The sequence below is a fragment of the Leptonychotes weddellii genome, chromosome 15 (assembly GCF_054177405.1).
Source record: "Leptonychotes weddellii isolate Sample4059 chromosome 15, ASM5417740v2, whole genome shotgun sequence".
NCBI classification, from domain to species: Eukaryota; Metazoa; Chordata; class Mammalia; order Carnivora; family Phocidae; genus Leptonychotes; species Leptonychotes weddellii.
In genome coordinates, this window is record NC_138383.1 from 14801415 (window position 1) to 14822290 (window position 20876).

General features: G+C 35.7%; 1 protein-coding gene across 2 annotated transcripts in view; it reads right to left on the reverse strand.

The window, feature by feature from the left end:
• The window catches only part of LOC102741282 (EF-hand calcium-binding domain-containing protein 13), a 62656-nt gene that overhangs the window by 37807 nt on the left and 3973 nt on the right, over window positions 1-20876 (reverse strand). The window contains exons 2-6 of one of the 2 annotated variants that reach the window (XM_081804741.1): window positions 18961-19121; window positions 9202-9316; window positions 6686-6816; window positions 5711-5793; window positions 3797-3940 (exon numbers count right to left, since the gene is read on the reverse strand). In XM_081804741.1, the coding sequence (XP_081660867.1) occupies window positions 3797-3940; window positions 5711-5793; window positions 6686-6816; window positions 9202-9316; window positions 18961-19121 (634 nt within the window). Of the gene's footprint in view, window positions 1-3796; window positions 3941-5696; window positions 5794-6685; window positions 6817-9201; window positions 9317-18960; window positions 19122-20876 lie in introns of those variants that run through there. The other variant, XM_081804742.1, reaches the window with a different exon arrangement.

Sequence of the window (20876 nt, forward strand, 5' to 3'; positions counted from 1 at the left end):
AAAAATTTAAACTAACATATATCATCTAAAATTGGTTGTATGGCCACTAATCGCAAAGCAGCAGAAAGAGAAGTTAAGAAAACAATCCCATTTAAATCACACCAAAAATAATAAAATACCAGGAATAAACTTAACCAAGGAGGTAAAAGACCTGTATTCTGAAAACAATAAAACACTGGTGGAAGAATTTGAAGACAATACAAACAAATGGAAAGACATTCCATGCTCATGGATTAGAAGAACAAATATTGTTAAAATGTCCATATTACCCAAAGCAATCTACAGATTTAATGCAATTCCTATCAAAATACCAACAGCATTTTTCATAGAACTAGAACTAATAGTCCTAAACTTTGTATGGAGCCACAAAAGACTCCAAATAGCCAAATCAATCTTGAAAAAGAAAAACAAAGCTGGAGATATCATAATTTCAGATTTCAAGTTATATTACAAAGCTGTAGTAATCAAAACAGTATGGTACTGGCACAAAAATAGACACATACAGATCAATGGAACAGAATAGAAAACCCAGAAATGAACACACAAATATATGGTCAATTAATCTTCAACAAAGCAGACAAGAATATGCAATAGCAAAAAGTCTCTTCAACAAATAGTGTTGGAACTGGACAGCAACATGCAAAAGAATGAAACTGGACCACTTTCTTACACCATACACAAAAATAAACTCAAAATGGATTAAGAACTTAAATGTGAGACCTGAAACCATAAGAATCCTAATAAAGAGCACAGGCAATAATTTCTCTGACATCAGCCATAGCAACACCTTTCTAGATATATTTCCTCAGACAAGGGAAACAAAAATAAAAATAAGCTATTGGAACTATATCAAAATAAAAAGATGGCTGGAACAGCGAAGGAAAGAATCAACAAAACAAAAATACGACCTACTGAATGGGAGAAGGGATTTGTAAATGCATATCCAATAAAGGGTTAGTATCCAAAATATATAAAGAACTTATACAACTCAACACCAGAAAAACAAATAATCCAAACAAATTTAAAAATAGGCAGAAGACATGAACAGACATTTCTCCAAAGAAGACATACAGATGGCCAACAGACACATGAAAAGATGCTCAACATCACTCATCATCAGGGAAATACAAATCAAAACCACAATGAGATATCATCTCACACCTATCAGAATGTCTAAATTCAAAAACACAAGAAATAAAAAGCATTGGCGATGATGTGACTAAAAAGGAAACTTCATGCAATGTTGTTGGCAATGCAAACTGGTGCAGCCACTGTGGAAAACCATATGGAGTTTCCTCAAAAAATTAAAAATAGAACTACCATATGATCCAGTAATCACACTACTATAAAGAATATGAAAACATTAATGCAAAGGCATATATGCATCCCTATATTTATTGCATTATTTACAATAGCCAAATTATGGAAGCAGCTCACATGTCCATCAACAGATGAATGGACAAAGAAGATGTGGTATATATATACAATGGAATATTATTCAGCCATAAAAAGAATGAAATCTTGCCATTTGCAAAAACATGGATGGAGCTAGAGAGTAGAATGCTAAGTGAAATAAGCCAGTCAGAGGAACACAAATACCATATGATTTCATTCATATGCGGAATTTAAGAAAGAAAACAAATGAACAAAGTGGGGAGAAAAGGACAAACCAAGAAACAGATCCTTAACTTTAGAGAACAAACTGGTGGTTACCAGAGGAAAGGTGGACGGGAGGTAGGTGAAACAGGTGAAGGGTATTAAGAGTACACTTATCTTGATGAGCACTAAGTAATATATGGAATTGTTGAATCACTATATTGTACACCTGAAATCAATATAACACCATATGTTAACAACACTGGAATTAAAATGAAATAAAAACAAATATGATAGTTTAGACTTTCATCTTTCTATCCTTCAGTTTCCCCAATGGTAAATCCAGGTAATTGGAAGAAGCTACATCTAATGTCTTGAATACCTAAAGTTCTACAGTTTTATTGCTTTGGATTTCTAATAACAATATTACCTAAAAACCTTAAAAATTTCACATTCTTTGACCTAGCAATTTCAACTTTAGCTATCTTTTGTCTGATGGGAAAGAAAACACTGCTTGTAACTGTAAGAATATTAGAAATAATTTATATTTATATAGATTTTTTGTTATATAGGTTATTTTTCAAAACAATTTGTTTTCATTTTTTGATCTGTCCCACAGAATAACTCACAGTCATTTAAAAGGGAGCTATACTTAGATCTATACTTACTTACATGGAAAGTTGACTAACATATATTGTTAACAGAAAAAGGTAACAAAACTGTATGCATATAAGTCCATATATATTTTTTTAAATTATGTGTTCATGCATGTGTATATACCATATTTACACACACACAAACACACACACTCATATGCTTAGAAAAATCCTAGAAAAATACACGCAAAAATACCAAAGTTCAGCTCTATGTAGTGGGATTACACATAAGTTTTATTTTCTTCTTTATATTCTCCTGTGCTTCCAGAGAATGAAGTTATTTCCACTTTGAATAATTATTTTAATATAAATCTCAAAAAAATCATCAAGAAAATTAACATATGGAGAAATAAACATGTCAGAAAAAATAGATCTGCCAAGAAAATTAACATATGGATAAATAAACATGTCAGAAAGAATAGAGCTGCTTCTTAACCTTTCTAAAAGTTTGATTTATTTTTATCATTTTATTTTTATACCCTCTGAAAGCTGTCTACAATAGACACTCAAAAAATGTTGGGATGACTTGGATAGATGGACAGATGGATACCTACACAGTATTGCAACTTGTCAATTCAATACTATTAGATTGCTTAGTAACATTCTATTGGTGGTCCATACCTCTCCTAGGATTTTCCATCTACAAATCTTCTATAATAATAAACCCACAGCTTATATTTGAGCAGCTTGATGCTTTCAACCTTAGAGTATTACTTTGCATTTATGTGTACTGAATTTATTTTATTTCTGGCCACCCCTTCAACTTATCTATGCCATTTTTATTCTAAACTTGTCTCTCCTCCTTAACAAGGAGGAATGGTCTTGGAATGGTCTATAAATGTAATCAGTTCCCTATTATCTACTTCTTTGATTAAAGTATTGGACACCGACTACAAAAGAATAATTATTTTCTAGGTGATTTCAAATGAAATTATTAGGATTTTTATTTACATTTCCTTGGCTACTGATGATGGAACATATTTTTATATGATTATTGGCTATACATATTTTCTTTTATGTGTAATACTTGTCCATGTGTCTTACCCATTTTTCTATTCTATTATTACTGATTTGTATGAGTTCTTTACACATTCTGTAAATTAATTCTTCGCCAGTTCTGTGAATTGCAAATATTTCCAAGTTTGTAACTTGCCTTTTTACTTTAAGGTGTCTTGATAAATAAAAGTTCTTAATTTTATATTAATTTTTATAATAATTTTGTATTAATCTGTTTTTATACTCAAACATTTTTGCCTTAAGAAACTTTCCCTATCCCATTCCTATCCCATGTAATTAGCAAAAATCAAAAGTCTAAAAATACCAAATGTTGACGAAAGTATGTCATAATCCAATCCAGTAATTAACAATCCAATTATGTACCTGAGGCCCAATTTTTAATATCATTATCATAAATGTGCAAAAAAACAGTTTTTATAACATATTATAATGCTTAGCTTTCCTATAATTTGCAATTAATCTAACCAACATATAACTTATATCTATGTTTGCAGATCTTAAACTAATAATGAAAACATAAAACTTACCATCAATATCAATAGTCTTTAGTGCCTTTCGCATTTCTGAATCACTTATAGAAATCTTCAAGGTATGATGGATCATTGGCAGATCATTCACATAAATCTTACCACTTTGAATTTTGCTGAAAATTTTACAGGCCTTCTGAAGTGCTAAACACACACACCAAAACAGTTAATTCAAATGAATAATTATCCTTATCCCTGATACACCCTCTCTCAAGGAAAAACAACAATAATCACTAAAAGAAGAAAGAGGAGCAAATCTTTGTGTTCTAATCCTTTGCTTTAAAATGGATCTTGTGACTTATTTAGGTCTGTCTAGGGTGAATGGCCTCTAAATCTGTTCTAAAGGACTCTCAGAAACTGTGAGAAAGTCATGCAAAATTCACATCGTAAAGGCTTCCACAACTTTACCTAGGAATGTTAAATCCTTCTTCCATGCTCCCATACCACTTGGTATGTATCTAAGTCAAAGCTCTTGGTATTGTGACTGTTTGCATGTTAATATTCCTCACTAAACTGTCAACTTTTAGGGGGCAAGATTTTTCATTCTTCAAGTGCCAGTGTCTAATTCAGGATAGATCCTCAAAAAATGTCTGCTGAGTTGAATTTAGTTCAGTGGATACAACATGTAATTTTCAGAAAAACGGGTGCTGGATGACAGGGCTAAATACCAGAGAAAGACTAAAATATTGATAATAATGATTTTAATAATAGGAGTTTTAATAGAGTATTGGAGATGGAAACCAGGTTTCAGTGTTATGGGAAGTAAATAAATAATTAAGGAAAACAACTCTGAAGAAGCTTCTTTGAAAAGCAGAGTATAAAACTGACATAGTCCTGGGGCACCTAGGTGGCTCAGTCAGTTAAGTGTCCGACTCTTGGTTTCTGCTCAGTTCATGATCTCAGGGTTGTGAGACATAGCCCTGCATTGGCTCCATGCTCAGCAGGGTATCTGCTTGAGATTCTCTCTCTCCCTTTCCCTTTGCGCCTCCCCCTGCTCTCTCTCTCTCAAATAAATAAATATATCTTAAAAATTTTATATAGTCCCTGAGGAAGCAGAAGAAAACTGCAGGAAAGAAAATCAAGAGTGAAGGGATTAGTCTCATGAAAGGGCATTTTCTCCAATGAGACAAAAGGGAAGGCCATGGATGTTGTTTACAATCCTAAGAGTTCTCCCCACAAGGAAAAATGTTTTCCTTTTTTTCTGTATTTACATGAGATGACAGATATTAACTAAACTTACTGTGGTAATCATTTCACAATGTATGTAAGTCAAGTCATTATGCTGCATACCTTAAACGTATACAGGGCTACATCTTAATTATATCCCAATAAAACTGGGGGACAAAAGATGCCTAGTATAAGGGCTCCTGCCTGGCTCAGTTACTAGAACATGCAACATCTTGAGGTTGTGAGTTTGAGCCCCAAATTGGGCATAGAGATTACTTAAAAAAAAATGTCTAATATGATGACCAAAGTTAAGGTAAGTGGAAAAATATGCCAAATGACTCTATAAATATAGAGGAGAGGCCCAAGATATGGGAGAACTCAGTATCAAGAAGTGAAGGGTACTATGATTCTTAATATTAAGATACCAAGAACTAAATCCCAGTAAAATCAGTGACTCCAGTGCTTACTAATATATTCATTGGGTGTAATATCCAGACTTTTTTCCCAAAAAATTTGAACTAGAATAAGCACATATATTATTATTTTGCCTATCTCATCAATACAACAAGAAGATATTCATGAATACTTAGTTTAGTTTACTTATGCCTTGCTCACGGCATTTGCCATATCATGTAATATTAGTTGATATCATATGCCATTAGGAGTAAAGAGATACTAACCACTGAAACAATTCTTAATAAAGCACACAATCAGGAAATTAATTCAAGAAATTCTAGAATTTATTACCACTTAATTCTTGTGAGTATAAGTCTCCTTGAGGTACTTGATTATAGAATGTCTTGTAGAGGCTAGAAATCATTTCCCTTTTCCTGTCAAAGAAACAGCCACATTAGAAAGCAGCACAAAAACAAAACAAAACACCATACACACACACACACACACACAATATTTATGCCATTTTTCCATTAAAATATTAACAAACCTATCCACTACATCAAAAACTAATGATGTATTGTATGGTGACTAACATAACATAATTAAATTCAATTAAATTTAAAAACAAAAACAAAAATAAAAACAAACCTATCAATAGATTGAGATTCTCCAGTGTCTTACTCCACAAAAACCTTTCTTAAAGAACTGTCCAAGTGATAGTGAATTATATATTCTTTACCCCAGAATTCCCACCTTGCTTCTTTCTGCTCTATGGAGCAGAATTTATCCTAGTCAGTAAGTAGTGGCCGTGACCCACAATCCTTTGGCTGTGGTCCAATTATTGCTACCCTTAATTCAAGTCACAGCAAATTTTTAGAAAGTTATTATAGGAAGGAAAAACAAGAATATCTTTAAACAGCAAAGAATCCCAGGTTCCACAACCTGTCAGTAGAAACAATTTGAAAAGATGATTTATCTAATCCCATAACACGTAAATAACTGAAATCATAAAATGTTAGTGTTAGAAGAAATCTCCAGAGTCCATCTAGTACAAGATTCTTGTACAGATGTGGAGACTGAGGCCCAGAGATATAAAGTGAATTGTACAAGAGCCTAAGCTAGCATGTGAGGTCAATAAATACTCAATTCTAAGTGTTTCATTTCCATATACAGTGGGCTCAGCTCTACACCATCCTTCCTAAGAGCAGAGTCTTACTTTGCACAAACTACTTTGCATACTTTATGTGGAAAGAATAGATGATTCCAAAAAGAAAAACCCAAGTCTGAATGCAACATTTAGGGTAAAAAATACGATGACTTAAATACCGAATAATTGAGGAAGATGTACAAAAGGGTGATAAAGTCTTATGAACACTGTACTGATTCGGCAACTTGAATAAAGAGTTTTCTTCCCTAGTCATCTTCTCCTTCGACAGCTTCACTGAGGAAGAGGCAATCTAGAGCCAAATACAAGAACGTTGGTGACTGAGATCACGTTGGTAAACCAGCATTATTGGACAATAAACCTGTTATAAGATAGGCTCCTCATATCATATCTAGGCTCCTCACTGATGTAAAATTGCTTTTCGTAAGGAAATTAGTTTACATATACTAAAATTTGAAATAAACTATAAAATTTTTTTTTGCAAAGCCACATTTTTCTAAATATGCAACTAAATCATCTCCTAATTAATATTAATATTGTGTCAATTTATAATAATGGATTTTACAAAGCAGGGCAAATCTATGGTACAGTGAAGACAAGACCACCAGATTCTGGCTATATATACAGGCTTTGACTATATGAGCAAAATAATGTAAAGAAGCAAAACAGTTATTCAAATAAAACAGGTAGTGGGACACCTGGGTGGTTCAGTCAGTTAAGCGGCTGCCTTCGGCTCAGGTCATGATCCCAGGGGTCTTGGGATTGAGTCCTGCATAGGGCTCCCTGCTCAGCGGGAAGCCTGCTTCTCCCTCTGTCTGCTGCTCCCCCTGCTTCTACTCTCTCTCTCACACATAAATAAGTACACAAAAATCTTAAAAAAAAAAATAACACAGGTAGTTATGTTTTAAATTATCCTTATGATTGAGAAAATGATCCACCTGACATGTATGTATAAACATGATTCAAAAGTGGCAAGTAGCTAGGTAGATAGAAAAGCGTCACTTTAGAAAATGAGGACTAGGGGCGCCTGGGTGGCTCAGTCGGTTAAGCTTGTCTGCCTTTGGCTCAGGTTGTGATCCCAGGGTCCCGGGATCGAGCCCCGCATTGGGCTCCCTGTTCCGCTGGAAGCCTCCTTCTCCCTCTCCCACTCCCCCTGCTTGTGTTCCCTCCCTCACTGTCTCTCTCTTTCTGTCAAATAAATAAACAAAATCTTAAAAAAAAAAAAAAAAAGAAAGACAAGAAAATGAGGACTATAATATTAGGTGTCTTCAATTTTACATGGAATCTAGAGCCTTGTCTTTTAAAGACCATGCAGGATGTAGAAAGAAGACTCTGAAGCCATACAAGATTGGTAAGAATTGGTACTGAGATCCCACATAGAGCCAAAATTTTCAAAAGGCATTGTTACCAGCAAGAATAGGCTAGGGGAAAAGAAAAAAAAGCAAAAAAACCAAACCAAAACAATTTATCCCCCAATAAAAGAAGCATGCAGAGTAAAATCTGTCATTGTCTCAGCTCTTGGCTGGAAAAAAGAAAGAGAGAGAGAGAGAGAAGAGAGAGTACTACTCTTGATTAGTTATAATTATAGCTCCACCCACAAATAAGTGTAGAACTCAAATCTACACTAAATACATGGGCTAGGAAAATAGAAACCAAAAAATTCATTTAAAGTGGTCCCATGTTTGTAACAGCTCTGAAGTGCAGAGCAGAAGCGAATTCAAATTCTCCTGCAGGAGGGTACTCTAAATCCAGAGTCATCATGAGATTCCCACAGATTTAGATCAAATGTATAGTTTGATATATAGGATATAGGGATATAAGTTAATGAGTGAGAATCAGACAAAGCAATAAACAGATTTAGATCCCAAGGACTTTATATTAGGTTTATCAGATATCAATCTTGAAACAACTATGGAACATGAACAAAGAACATGACAGAAGGCAGATTATAAGAAAAACCAAATAAAATGTCTAGAAGTAAAAAATATAAGCAATGAAATTAAAATCTCAATAGACAGGTTAAACTGCAGATTAGATTCAGCTAGAGAAAGAAAAACTAGAAAACAGATGGGAGAAATTATCCAGACAAAAGAGAGTGTATCTAAGTACATCATATAGTGAGTGTAATAGGTTGAATGACAGCCCCACAAAAAGATATGTCCATATCCTAATTCTTGGAACCTATATATGTGACTTTATTTGGTAAAAGGTCTTTGCAAATGGAACAAAGTCAAGGATCTCAAGATGAGATCTACAGTGATGTGCTTATAGAAGTAGAAGGAGACCTGAGATACAGACACAGGTAAGAAGACCATATACGGAGCAAGATGGAGGCCAAGACTGAATTTATGCTGCCACAGCCAAGGAATGCCTAGGGTCATTGTTATAACAGCAGAAGTATTAACAGAGAGCACAGTAATAAAAATAAAGATCTAATGGAGGAAAAGGGGGAAAATGTCATATTCTTCTGAAAGGGTTCCTTGTTATATTAAAAAAAAAAAAAAGGAAAGGAAGAAGAAGAAAAGGAGGAAAGGGGGAGGAGGGGGAGAGGGAAGAAGAGGAAGAGGAAATATTTAAGACTGTGACATTTCAATACTTGAACTAAAATGTGATGGAATGTTTGAAAGCTAAAAACAACACTCAAAAGTAAAATAAATATTTCCAGATCATTATTTACCTCAGTTCTTTTAGTATGCAATTGTCCTTGAAAACTTTTCTTTCTCTTGATCTTTTTTTCTCCTGAAAAATCAGAGGATTTTTCTTCTCCACACAGGAATATTGTTGTTTCATTCCTAAATTGCACAGAAAATTGGAATAATTCCTGAATTGCTTTTTTTCTTACTTTTTGTTTTTTCATCTTTTATTTGCAGAATTTTCAAACATATACAAAAGTAGAGTAATTGATGATCTTCCCATGTACCCATCACCCAGCTTCAATAATGGGCAATCCTATTTCATCCATATCCCTATCCCTACTTCCATTTCTTATTATTTTGAAGCAAATTCCAACGTTATATTATTTCATGTGTAAAGATTTTAGTATGAATTTCTACAAGGTGTTTTTTCTTTTAAAAATATATTTGAAACACAATTACGATATCCAAAAAATTAATAATAATTTCTTAATATTATCAAACATAGTGTTCAAATTTCCAACTGTTTCATAAATGTCAACATTTTTTAACACTTTGCATCAGGATTCAATAAGGTCCCCATTACAGTTTGTTGATGTGTCTTTTTTTTTTTAAGCTTTTATTTATTTGACAGAAAGAGAGAGACAGCGAGAGAGGGAACATAAGCAGGGGGAGTGGGAGAGGGAGAAGCAGGCTTCCTGCTGAGCAGGGAGCCCAATATGGGGCTCAATCCCAGGACCCTGGGATCATGACCTGAGCCAAAGACAGATGCTTAACCGACTGAACCACCCAGGCGCCCCTGTTGATGTGTCTTTTAAATCTCCATTTATCTATAGGCTCTCCTACCATGTCTTTTATCATCATGATCATCATCATGATCATGATCATCATCATCATTATTCTCAGGCAATTTGTCTTATAGATTTTCCAGTCTGGATTTTGCTAATTGTATTACCATGGTTGTAGGATTTTTTTTCAAGATTTTATTTATTTAGTTGTCAGAGAGAGAGAGAGAGAGCACAGGCAGGGGGAGCGGCAGGCAGAGGGAGAAGCAGGCTCCCCACTGAGGAAGGAGACCCATGTGGGATCATGACCAGAGCCAAAGGCAGACGCTTAACTGACTAAGCCACCCAGGCATCCCTGGTTGTAGGATTTTAAAGACTTAATCGGATTAACATTTTTTGTTTGTTTTTTTCGGCAAAACCACTATACAGATGCCGGTGCTTTCCACTGGGAGGCATATAATGTACAAGTGGTTCTCTAACTGTGGTATTAGCTGCTATATTTATACATAATAACTAGACTCAGCAAATCATCAGGGACTATAAAATATTTATACCTAAATCTATCATTCCTTCTTCACTCATTAGCTAGAATTTTTTTTTTTAAAGATTTTGTTTATTATTTGACAGAGAGAGACACAGCGAGAGAGGGAACACAAGCAGGGGGAGTGGGAAAGGGAGAAGCAGGCTTCCTGTTGAGCAGGGAGCCCGAGGTGGGGCTCGATCCCAGGACCCTGGGATCATGACCTGAGCCAAAGGCAGATGCTTAACGACTGAGCCACCCAGGCACCCCAGCTAGAATATTTCTTTAAAGAAAAACTTCCTCTTGGGAACTATTTGGTTACTCAGTGGTATAGTTCATACAGAAAGGCAGGATAATTACTTTATTCTTTTCCTTATTTGCCACTTTTCATAACACTGACTTGGCTCACTTGTAACCTCCAATAGTGACAAAATAATTTTTATATCATTTTGTACACTTGGATTTATATACATTAAATTCATCTTACTTCCTTGTAATTATTATCCTTATTGATACCCTAATTATCACATGTATAGTGGGAGTCTCTTCAAGTAGGCTCTTGAGTCCTTTTGATGCATCCCTGGTAGGAGTCTTTGTTAGTTTCCTTATTTCTGTAACACCAGATGCTCCAGGCTCATCTATACATTTCCTTTCCCAGACCTTCACTTCCTCGAGGGCATTGTGTGTCCCCAGGTGTTAACCTATTTTATACAATGCTAATGAAAGAAAGTAAAGGAACACTTATACCACCTCCCATTCCTTCCTTGCCTTCTGTCATCTAACATAAAGGAATAGTGAGAATCCCCATAAGACTATCAGCAGATTCGTCAGCAGAAACCTGCAGGCCAGAAGAGAGTGGTATGACATATTCAAAGTGCTAGGGAGAGGCACCTGGGTGGCTCAGTCATTAGGCATCTGCCTTCGGCTCAGGTCATGATCCCGGGGTTCTGGGATTGAGCCCCACATTGCGCACCCTGCTCAGCGGGAAGCCTGCCTCTCCCTCTCCCACTCCCCCTGCTTGTGTTCCCTCTCTCACTGTCTCTCTCTCTCTCTGTCAAATAAATAAATAAAATCTTTGAAAAACAAAAACAAAGTGCTAGGGGGAAAAAAACTGCCAACCAAGAATACTCTACCCCACAAAGTTGTCCTTTGGGAAAGACAAAGAGTTTTACAGACAAAAAAAAGGTGAAAGGAGTTCATCACACTAGATTGGCCTTATAAGAAATGTTAATGGGAGTTCAAGCTAAAATGAAAGGATGCTAATTAGTAACATGAAAACAAATGAAAGTATAAATCTCACTGACAGAGGTAAATATATACTTAAATTCAGGACACTCTATTATAGTAATGGTGGTAGGTAAATCATATAGAACTCTCAAATAAAGGTTAAAAGACAAAAGTATTAAAAATAACTATAACCAGCCAAACTATGGAAAGAGCCAAGATGTCCAATCAACAGACGAATGGATAAAGAAGATGTGGTATATATATACAATGAAATATATGCAGCCATCAAAAAAAATGAAATCTTGCCATTTGCAACAACATGGATGGAACTAGAGGGTATTATGCTAAGTGAAATAAGTCAATCAGAGAAAGACAATTATCATATGATCTCACTGAAAATGAGGAATTTGAGAAACAAGACAGAGGATCATAGGGGAAGGGAGGGAAAAATCAAACAAGATGAAACCAGAGAGGGAAACAAACCATAAGTGACTCTTAATCTCAGGAAACAAACTGAGGGTTGCTGGAGTAGAGGGGGGTGGGAGGGATGGGGTGGCTGGGTAATGGACATTGGGGAGGGTATGTGCTATGTGAGTGCTGTGAATTATGTAAGACTGATGAATCACAGACCTGTACCCCTGAAACAAATAATACATTTATATGTTAATAAAAAAGTTAAAAAATTTTAAAAGCACTAAAAAAAAATAACTATAACCACAATAATCTGTTAATGGATATACAATATAAAAAGATGTAAATTGTGACATCAAAAACAAAATGAGAGGGAGGTGTAAACATGTTGAACTTTTATAAACCTTTGAAGTTAAGTTGTTATCAGCTTAAAATAGACTTATAACTATAAGATGTTTTATATAAGCCTTATGGTAACCACAAAGCAAAAACCGATAGTAAATACTCAAAAGATAAAAAAAAAAAAAAAAAAGGAATCAAGGTGTATCACTAGAGGGGCACCTGGCTGGCTCAGCTGGTGGAGCATGTGACTTTTGATATCAGGGTTGTAAGTTCAAGGCCCACACTGGGTGTAGAGATTACTTAAAAATAAAAATTAAAAAATTTTAAGTATATCACTAGAGAAAATCATCAAATCACAAACGGAGAGAGTAAGAGAAAGGAACAGAGAGACTATAAAACAGCCAGAAAACAATCAAAATGACAATAGTAAGTCCATACCTATTAATAATTATCTTAAATATAAATGGACTAAATTCTCCAATCAAAAGACATAGAGTGACTGAACAGATTAAATGGAAAAAAAAAAAAAAAAAAAGACCCAAATATATGCTGCCTCCAAGAGGATCACTTCAGGTTTTTTTTTTTTTTTAAGATTTTATTTATTTATTTGAGAGAGAGAGAGAGAGCATGAGAGGGAGAGGGTCAGAGGGAGAAGCAGACTCCCTGCTAAACAGGGAGCCTGATGTGGGGCTCGATCCTGGGACTCCAGGATCATGACCTGAGCCGAAGGCAGTTGCTTAACCAACTGAGCCACCCAGGCACCCGAGGATCATTTCAGCTTTAAGGACAAGTATAGACTGAAAGTGAAGGGATAGAAAAAGATATTCCATGCAAATGGAAACCAAAAGAGGGCAGGGGTAGCTATATTTATATTAGACAAAATAAATTTCAATACTTTTTTAATTAAAAGATTTTATTTATTTATTTATTTGAGAGAGAGAGATAGCGAGAGACAGCACGAGTGGGGAGGAGAGGGAGAAGCAGTTTCCCCACTGAGCAGGGAGCCCGACCATGGGGCTGGATCCCAGGACCCGGGGATAATGACCTGAGCCGAAGGCAGATGCTTAACCGACTGAGCCACCCAGGCACCCCTTCAGTACATGTTTTTAAGCCAAAAATTGTAACAAGAGACAAGAGTCATTATATAATGATAAAGGGATGAGTTAATCAAAAGGATATAGCAATTGTAATATTTATGCCTCCAACATAAGAGCACCTAAATATATAAAACAAATAATAATAGATCTGAAGAGAGAAATAGACAACAATGCAGCAATAGTAAGAGACATTTCAATACCCCACTTTCAACAATGGATAGATAAACTAGACAGAAAGACAAAGGGAAACATTGGATTCCAACTACACCATCGACCAGAGGGACCTATAGAGACAGACATACAGAGAACATTCTATCCAACAGCAGCAGAATACACATTCTTCTCAAGCATATATGCAACATTCTCTAGGGTAGATCATCACAAAACAAGTCTTTAAAACCTTAAGAAGATTGAAATCATATCAAGCATCTTTTCTGACCACAAAGGTATAAAACAAGAAGTTAATCACAAGAAAAAAACTGGAAAAATCACATATGTAGAGATTAAACAACATGTTCCTGAACAACCAATGGGTCAAGGAGAAAATCAAAAGAGAAATAAAAAACATCTGGAGACAAAGTAAATGAAAACACAACATACCAAAACTTACTGGATGCAGCAAAAACTGTTCTAAGAGAAACATTTATAGAGATAAATGCCTATATAAGGAAAAAAGAAAGATCTTGAATAAACAGCCTAATTTTATACTTCAAGGAATTGGAAGAAAGAAAAAGAATTAAGCCCAGAGTTAACAGAAGAAAGGAAATAACAAAGATTAGAGCAAAAACAAGTGAAACATAGACTAAAAAGACAGTAGAAAAGATCAAAGAAGCTAAGAGCTTGTTTTTTGAAAAGATAACCAAAATTAACAAATCTTACTAGACTAAGAAAAAAAGAGAAGACTCAAATAAATAAAATAAGAAATAAAGAGGAGACATTCAATTGATAACAGAAATACTAAAGAACGTAAGAAACTATGAATAATTATATGCCAACAAATTAGATAACCTAGAAGAAATATATAAATTTTTAAATTTCTAGAAACATATAAGACTGAATCATGAAGAAATAGAAAATCTGAAAAGACTAATTATTAGTAAGGAGATTGAATCAGTAATCGGAAACCTCCCAACAAAGAAGAGTCTAGGATGGCTTCACTGGTGAATTCTACTAAATATTTAAAGAATTAATGCCAAATCTTCTCAAACTCTTCCCAAAAATTGAAGAGGAGAGAACACTTCCAAACTCATTTTATGAGGCCAGCATTAGCCTCAGCATAGCAAAGCCAGACAAGGACACTACAAGAAAAGAAAATTAGAGCCCAGTATCCCTGATAAACATAGATGCAAAAATTCTCAACAAAATATTGGCAAACCAAACGAACAGTACATTAATGATCTGGTGGGATTTATTTCTGGGATGCAAATATGGTTCAACATAGGCCAATCAGTAAATGTGATACACCACAATATAGGGAAAAACCCATTCCTCTGTGTTTCTCCTTTACTCTCACACTACTACCATACTCACAACACATCTGACACCAGATGTGTGAGGTTCCCGCCCCCCCCCCATGAAGCAATTCTCTGCCACACTAGCTAGGTGTCCTACAATTTAACTCCATTCTGACACTATCTACCTGAATATACTGTCAGATTCCACAGGTTAAGGGCTCAGTCCCACAAGACTGCCCCCAACCCACTTGTGCCAATCACAGCAGGTTGTACCTATGATTCTGACTGATCAGCTATAAATCAGAGGTTCCTACAAGCCCCTCCTTGGATTTGATTAATTTGCCAGAAGAGCTCACAGGACTCAGAAAAATAGTTACTTATGTTTACCAATTTATTTTAAAAGTCATAGAAGATACAGATAAACCCAAATGAAGAGATACATAGGGCAAAGTCTGGGAGGATCTCAGCATAGGAGCTTCTGTTCTTATGGAGTTAGAGTGCATCACCCTCCTGGTATATGGATGTTTACACCAACCAGGAAGATCTCTGAACCCCATACTACTGAGATTTTTATGGAGGCTTCCTCATGTAGGCATGATCAATTATTAATTCCATTTCCAGCCCTTCTCCCCTCTCTGGAGAGATTCTAGGTTGGTGAACACATCCACAAACTGGGAGGGTGACACACCCCAACTCCATGAGGACAGAAGCTCTTATGCTTGGGATCCTCCCAAATCTCACCTTGTGTATATCTTCATCTGGTTATTCATCTGTATACTCTCTCATAACCTTTAATAAACTGGTAAACATGAGTGTTTACCTGAGTTCTGTGAGATGTTCTAGCAATTAATTAAACCCAAGGAGGGGTCATGGGAACCTCTGATTTGTATCTAAATCAAACAGAAGTTGTGGAGAACCTGGGAACTTACTACTTGAGATTGGCATATAAAGGCAGGGTGGGGGGACAGTCTCATGGGACTGAGCCATTAACCTGTGGGATCTGATGCTATCTCTAGGTAGATAGCATTAGAATTGAGTTAAATTGTAGGACATTCACCTGGTATCACAGAATGACTTGGTGTGGGAAAAACCCACACATTTGGTTTCAGAAGTGTTATGAATATGGTTGTAGTATGATAGTAAAGGAGAAACATAGGAGAACTGAGGTTTTTCCAAACATAACCACATTAACAAAATGAAGGATAAAAATAATATGATCATCTCAAAAGATGCCGAAAAAACATTAGATAAAATTCAATGTTCTTTCATGATAAGAGATCTCAGCAAAGGGGTGTAGAAGGAATATACATCAACACAATAAAGGATATATATGACAAGCCAGAGCTAGCATCATACTAAACAGTCAAAAACTGAAAGCTTTCCCTCTAAGGTCAGGAACAAGAGAAGGGTGCCCACTCTCACCACTTTTGTTCAAAATAGTATTGAAATCCTAGCCAGAGTAATTAGGCAAGAAAAAGAAATAAAAGGAATTCAAATGGAAAGGAAGAAGTTAAACTGTTTCCAAATGGTATGATCTTTTTTACAGAAAACCCTAAAGACTATCAAAAAACTGTTAGAACTAATAAATAAATACAGTAAAGTTGCAGATACAAAACCAATATACAAAATCAGTTGCAGAAATTTCTATAAACTAACAACAAGCCATCAGAAAGAGAAATTAAGAAAATAATCCCATTTACAATAGCATCAAAAAATAAAATATTTAGGAATAGATTTAACCAAGGAGGTGAAAGATCTGTACACTGAAAACCATAAAACATTAATTAAAAAAAACTGAATAAGACATAAATAAGTGGCAGGATATTCTGTGTTTGTATCTTGGAAGAATTAATATTGTTTAAATGTCCATACTATCCAAAGTGATCTACAGAATCAATGCAATTCTTATCCAAATTCCAGTGGCATTTTTCACAGAAATAGAAAAAATAATCCTAAACTTTGTATAGAACAACAGAAGACCTCAAAGAGCCAAAGCAATCTTGAGAAAGAAAGAGTAACACTTCTAGAACATAGGCAGTAAGCTCTTTGACATGGGTCTTGGCAATAATTTTTTGGATTTGATACCAAAAGCAAAGGCAACAAAAGCAAAAATAAACAAATGGGACTACATCAAACTAAAAAAGTTTCTGCACTGCAAAGGAAACCATCAGCAAAATGAAAAAGCCACCTATGGAATGGGAGAAAATATTTGCAAAACCATATATCTGATTAATTAATGTTCAAAATATACAAGGAATTCATGCAACTCAATAGCAAATAAACAAATAATCCACTTTAAAAAAGGACTTGACTAGACACTTTTCCAAAAAAGATATACAAATGGCCAACGGGTACATGAAAAGGTATTCAACATCGCTCCTCATCAAGGAAATGCAAATCAAAACCACAATGAGATATCACTTTACACCTTTTAGATTGGCTATTTTCAAGAAGACAAGAAACAAGTATTGGCAAGAATGTGGAGAAAAGGAAGTACTTGTTTACTGCTGGTGGGAATGTAAATTGGTGCAGCAACTATGGAAAATTGTTGAGTTTCCTCAAAAAATTTAAAATATAACTACCATATGATCCAGCAATTCCACTTCTGGGTATATATCCAAAGGCAATGAAAACAGGTCTCAAAGAGGTATCTGTACCCCCATGTTCATTGCAGCATTATTCATAATAGGCAAAATATGGAAACAATCTGTCCATCAACAGATAAATGGTTAAAGATGTGATATATCACACACACACACACACACACACACACACACACACACACAGAGGAATCTATCCAGCCATGAGAAAGAAGGAAATCCTGCCATTTGTGACAACATGGATGGACCTTGAGGGCGTTATGTGAAGTAAAATAAGTCAGACAGAGAAAGGCAAATACTGGATGATCTCATTTATATGTGGAATCTATTAAAAGCCAAATTCAGGGGCACCTGGGTGGCTCAGTCAGTTAAGCATCTGCCTTCGGCTCAGGTCATGATCCCAGGGTCCTGGAATCAAGTCCAGGTATCAGAGTCCCACATCTGGCTCCCTACTCAGCAGGGAGCCTGCTTCTCCCTCTCTTGCTGGCCCTCACCCTGGCTCGTGCTCTCTCCCTCACGCTCTTTCTCTCAAATGAATAAGTAAAATCTTTTTTTTTTAAAGCCAAATTCATAGAAACAGAGTAGAATCGTGGTTTCCAGGGGCTGCAGGTACAGTAAATAAGAATAGGGAGGGGGCCTGGGTGGCTCAGATGGTTAAGCGTCTGCCTTTGGCTCAGCTCATGATCTCCAGGTCCTGGGATGGAGCCACATGTCAGACTCCCTGCTTAGCAGGGAGTCTGCTTCTCCCTCTTCCTCTGCCTCTCCCCACTGCTCCTGCTCTCTCTCTGTATCTGTCTCAAATGAATAAATAAAAAATTCTTTAAAAAAAAAAGAATAGGGAGAGGCTGGTAAAAGGGTACAAAACTTCAGCTAAAAGATAAATAAGGTCTGTGGGTCTAATATATAACATGATGACTATAGTTGATAATATTGTACTGTATAATTGAAATTTACTAAGAGAATAGAACTTAAATGTTCTCACCAAAAATAAATAAGTAAATAAGGTAAATATGTGAAATAAGTAAAACGTGGTAATCATTTCCCAATGCAAACATATGTTAAATCGTCATATTGTACATTTAAATATATTACTTTGTCAAAAAAAAGATAAACTTACAGACATATGGATAACTGCTCTCCTATAACTGGAAATCTATGATGGCTCATAGGCTTCCACAAAGTTGTGAGAGAAGTGAGAAAAAAATGAAAAGAATTGCTATCTAGGAATTAAAACTACACTCCTGAAAGAATGGCCACAAATATTCATGATCCTATATATTTTAGAGGAGAACTTATGAGCTACATTTTTGGTTCTCTCAAACTTACAGAAGTATAATTCAACTAAATAAGTTCAAAGTTTAACTTACATTTTTTTGTATTCTAGTCTCAAACCCCTAATTTCATGCGACATTCTCTTCTGCGTTGTTTTAGAAAACTTGACGTCTTTCTTGTTGTCAATATGTCTTGATGGCAAGTTGGCTGCAAATGAATTACAGCCATTATCTGATAAATTGGTATTTTCTTCTCCCTGGGGAGCAACCAAGATCCATAGTCAACTATGTTCTCTTTGCACATATAAATTAAATATGACATTCTGGGTCAAATCACTCATTGTAGATTAATATTTTTTCTAAAATGATGCTACCAAACAGAATTTTGTTGTAAAGGATTTAATTATTAGTGCATTAGTTCAGATTAGGTACATATTCTAAATGTCACCAACTATCTTCAGTGCATTATACAGCTATAAAATGCCCAGCATTCATGAATGTATCTAACAATTGTTGAATCTAGTTCTTAAAGCATCTTTAAGCTTACTTCATTAAATTAAAAACTTCTGCTCTGCGAAAGACACTCTAAAGAGGATGAGAGGACAAGCCATAGACAGAGAGTAAATATTTACAAAAGACATATCTGATAATGGCTATATTTTTTTTGTATATTCAAAAAATATACAAAGAACTCTTAATGATAACAAAAAGCACAATCCAACTTAAAAATAGGCAAAAGATCTGAGGCGCCTGGATGGTTCAGTTGGCTATGCATCTGACTCTTGGTTTCAGCTCAGGTCATGACCTTGAGGTCATGAGATTGAGCCCCACAACAGACTCTATCCTGGACATGGAGTCTGCTTGGGATTCTCTCTCCATCTCCTTCTGCCCCTGCCCCCACTTGCACATTGGTCTCTCTCAAAAAAAAAAAGGGGGGGGGCAAAAGATCTTAATAGACACCTTACCAAAGATGTATAGATGGCAAAGCACATGAAGAGATGCTCAACATCATGTCATTAGGGAATTACAAATTAAATTATCAAGATACCACTATACATCTATTAGAATGGCCCAAATCCAAAATACTGACAAAACCAAATGCTGGCAAGGATGTGGAGCAAGAGGACCTCTCAGCCATTGCTGGTGGGAATGCAAAATGGTACAGCCACTTAGAAAGACAGTTTGATAGTCTCTAAAAAACTAAACATACTCTTACCATATGTTACAGCAATTGCACTTATTGGTATTTACCCAAAGGAGTTGAAAACTTATATGTACACAAAAATCTGCACACAGATGTATATAGCAACTTTATTCATAATTGTCAAAACTTGGAAAAAAACAAAATGTCCTTCAGTGGATGAATGGATTAATGAACTGTGATACGTCTAGGAAATGGAACACTATTTGGCACTAAAAAGAAATGAGCGGGCGCCTGGGTGGCTCAGTTGGTTAAGCGACTGCTTTCGGCTCAGGTCATGATCCTGGAGTCCCGGGATCGAGTCCCACATCGGGCTCCCTGCTCAGCAGGGAGTCTGCTTCTCCCTCTGACCCTCCCCCCTCTCCTGTGCTCTCTCTCTCTCTCTCAAATAAATAAATAAAATCTTTAAAAAAAAAAAAAAAGAAATGAGCTATCGAGCCATGAAAAGACGTGGAGGAACCTTAAATGCATGTCACTAAGTGAAAGGAGCCCAACTTTCACAACAAGAAAGTAAAGGCTGTATGCTGTATGATTCCAACTCTATGACATTCTGAAAAGGCAAAACTATGGAGACTAAAAAGACCAGTGGTTGCTGGGGTGCGGGGGTGGGGGATGGCAGGAGTTGAACAAGCAGAGCACAGAAGATACATAGGGCGATGAAACTCTTCTATATATTATAATAATGGCAACATGTAATTATACATTTGTCCAAACTCATAGAATGTACAATACTGAGTCAATCCCAGTGTAAACTATGGACTTTGGGTGACAATGATATGCCAGTGTGGGTTCATTGCAACAAATGTACCAC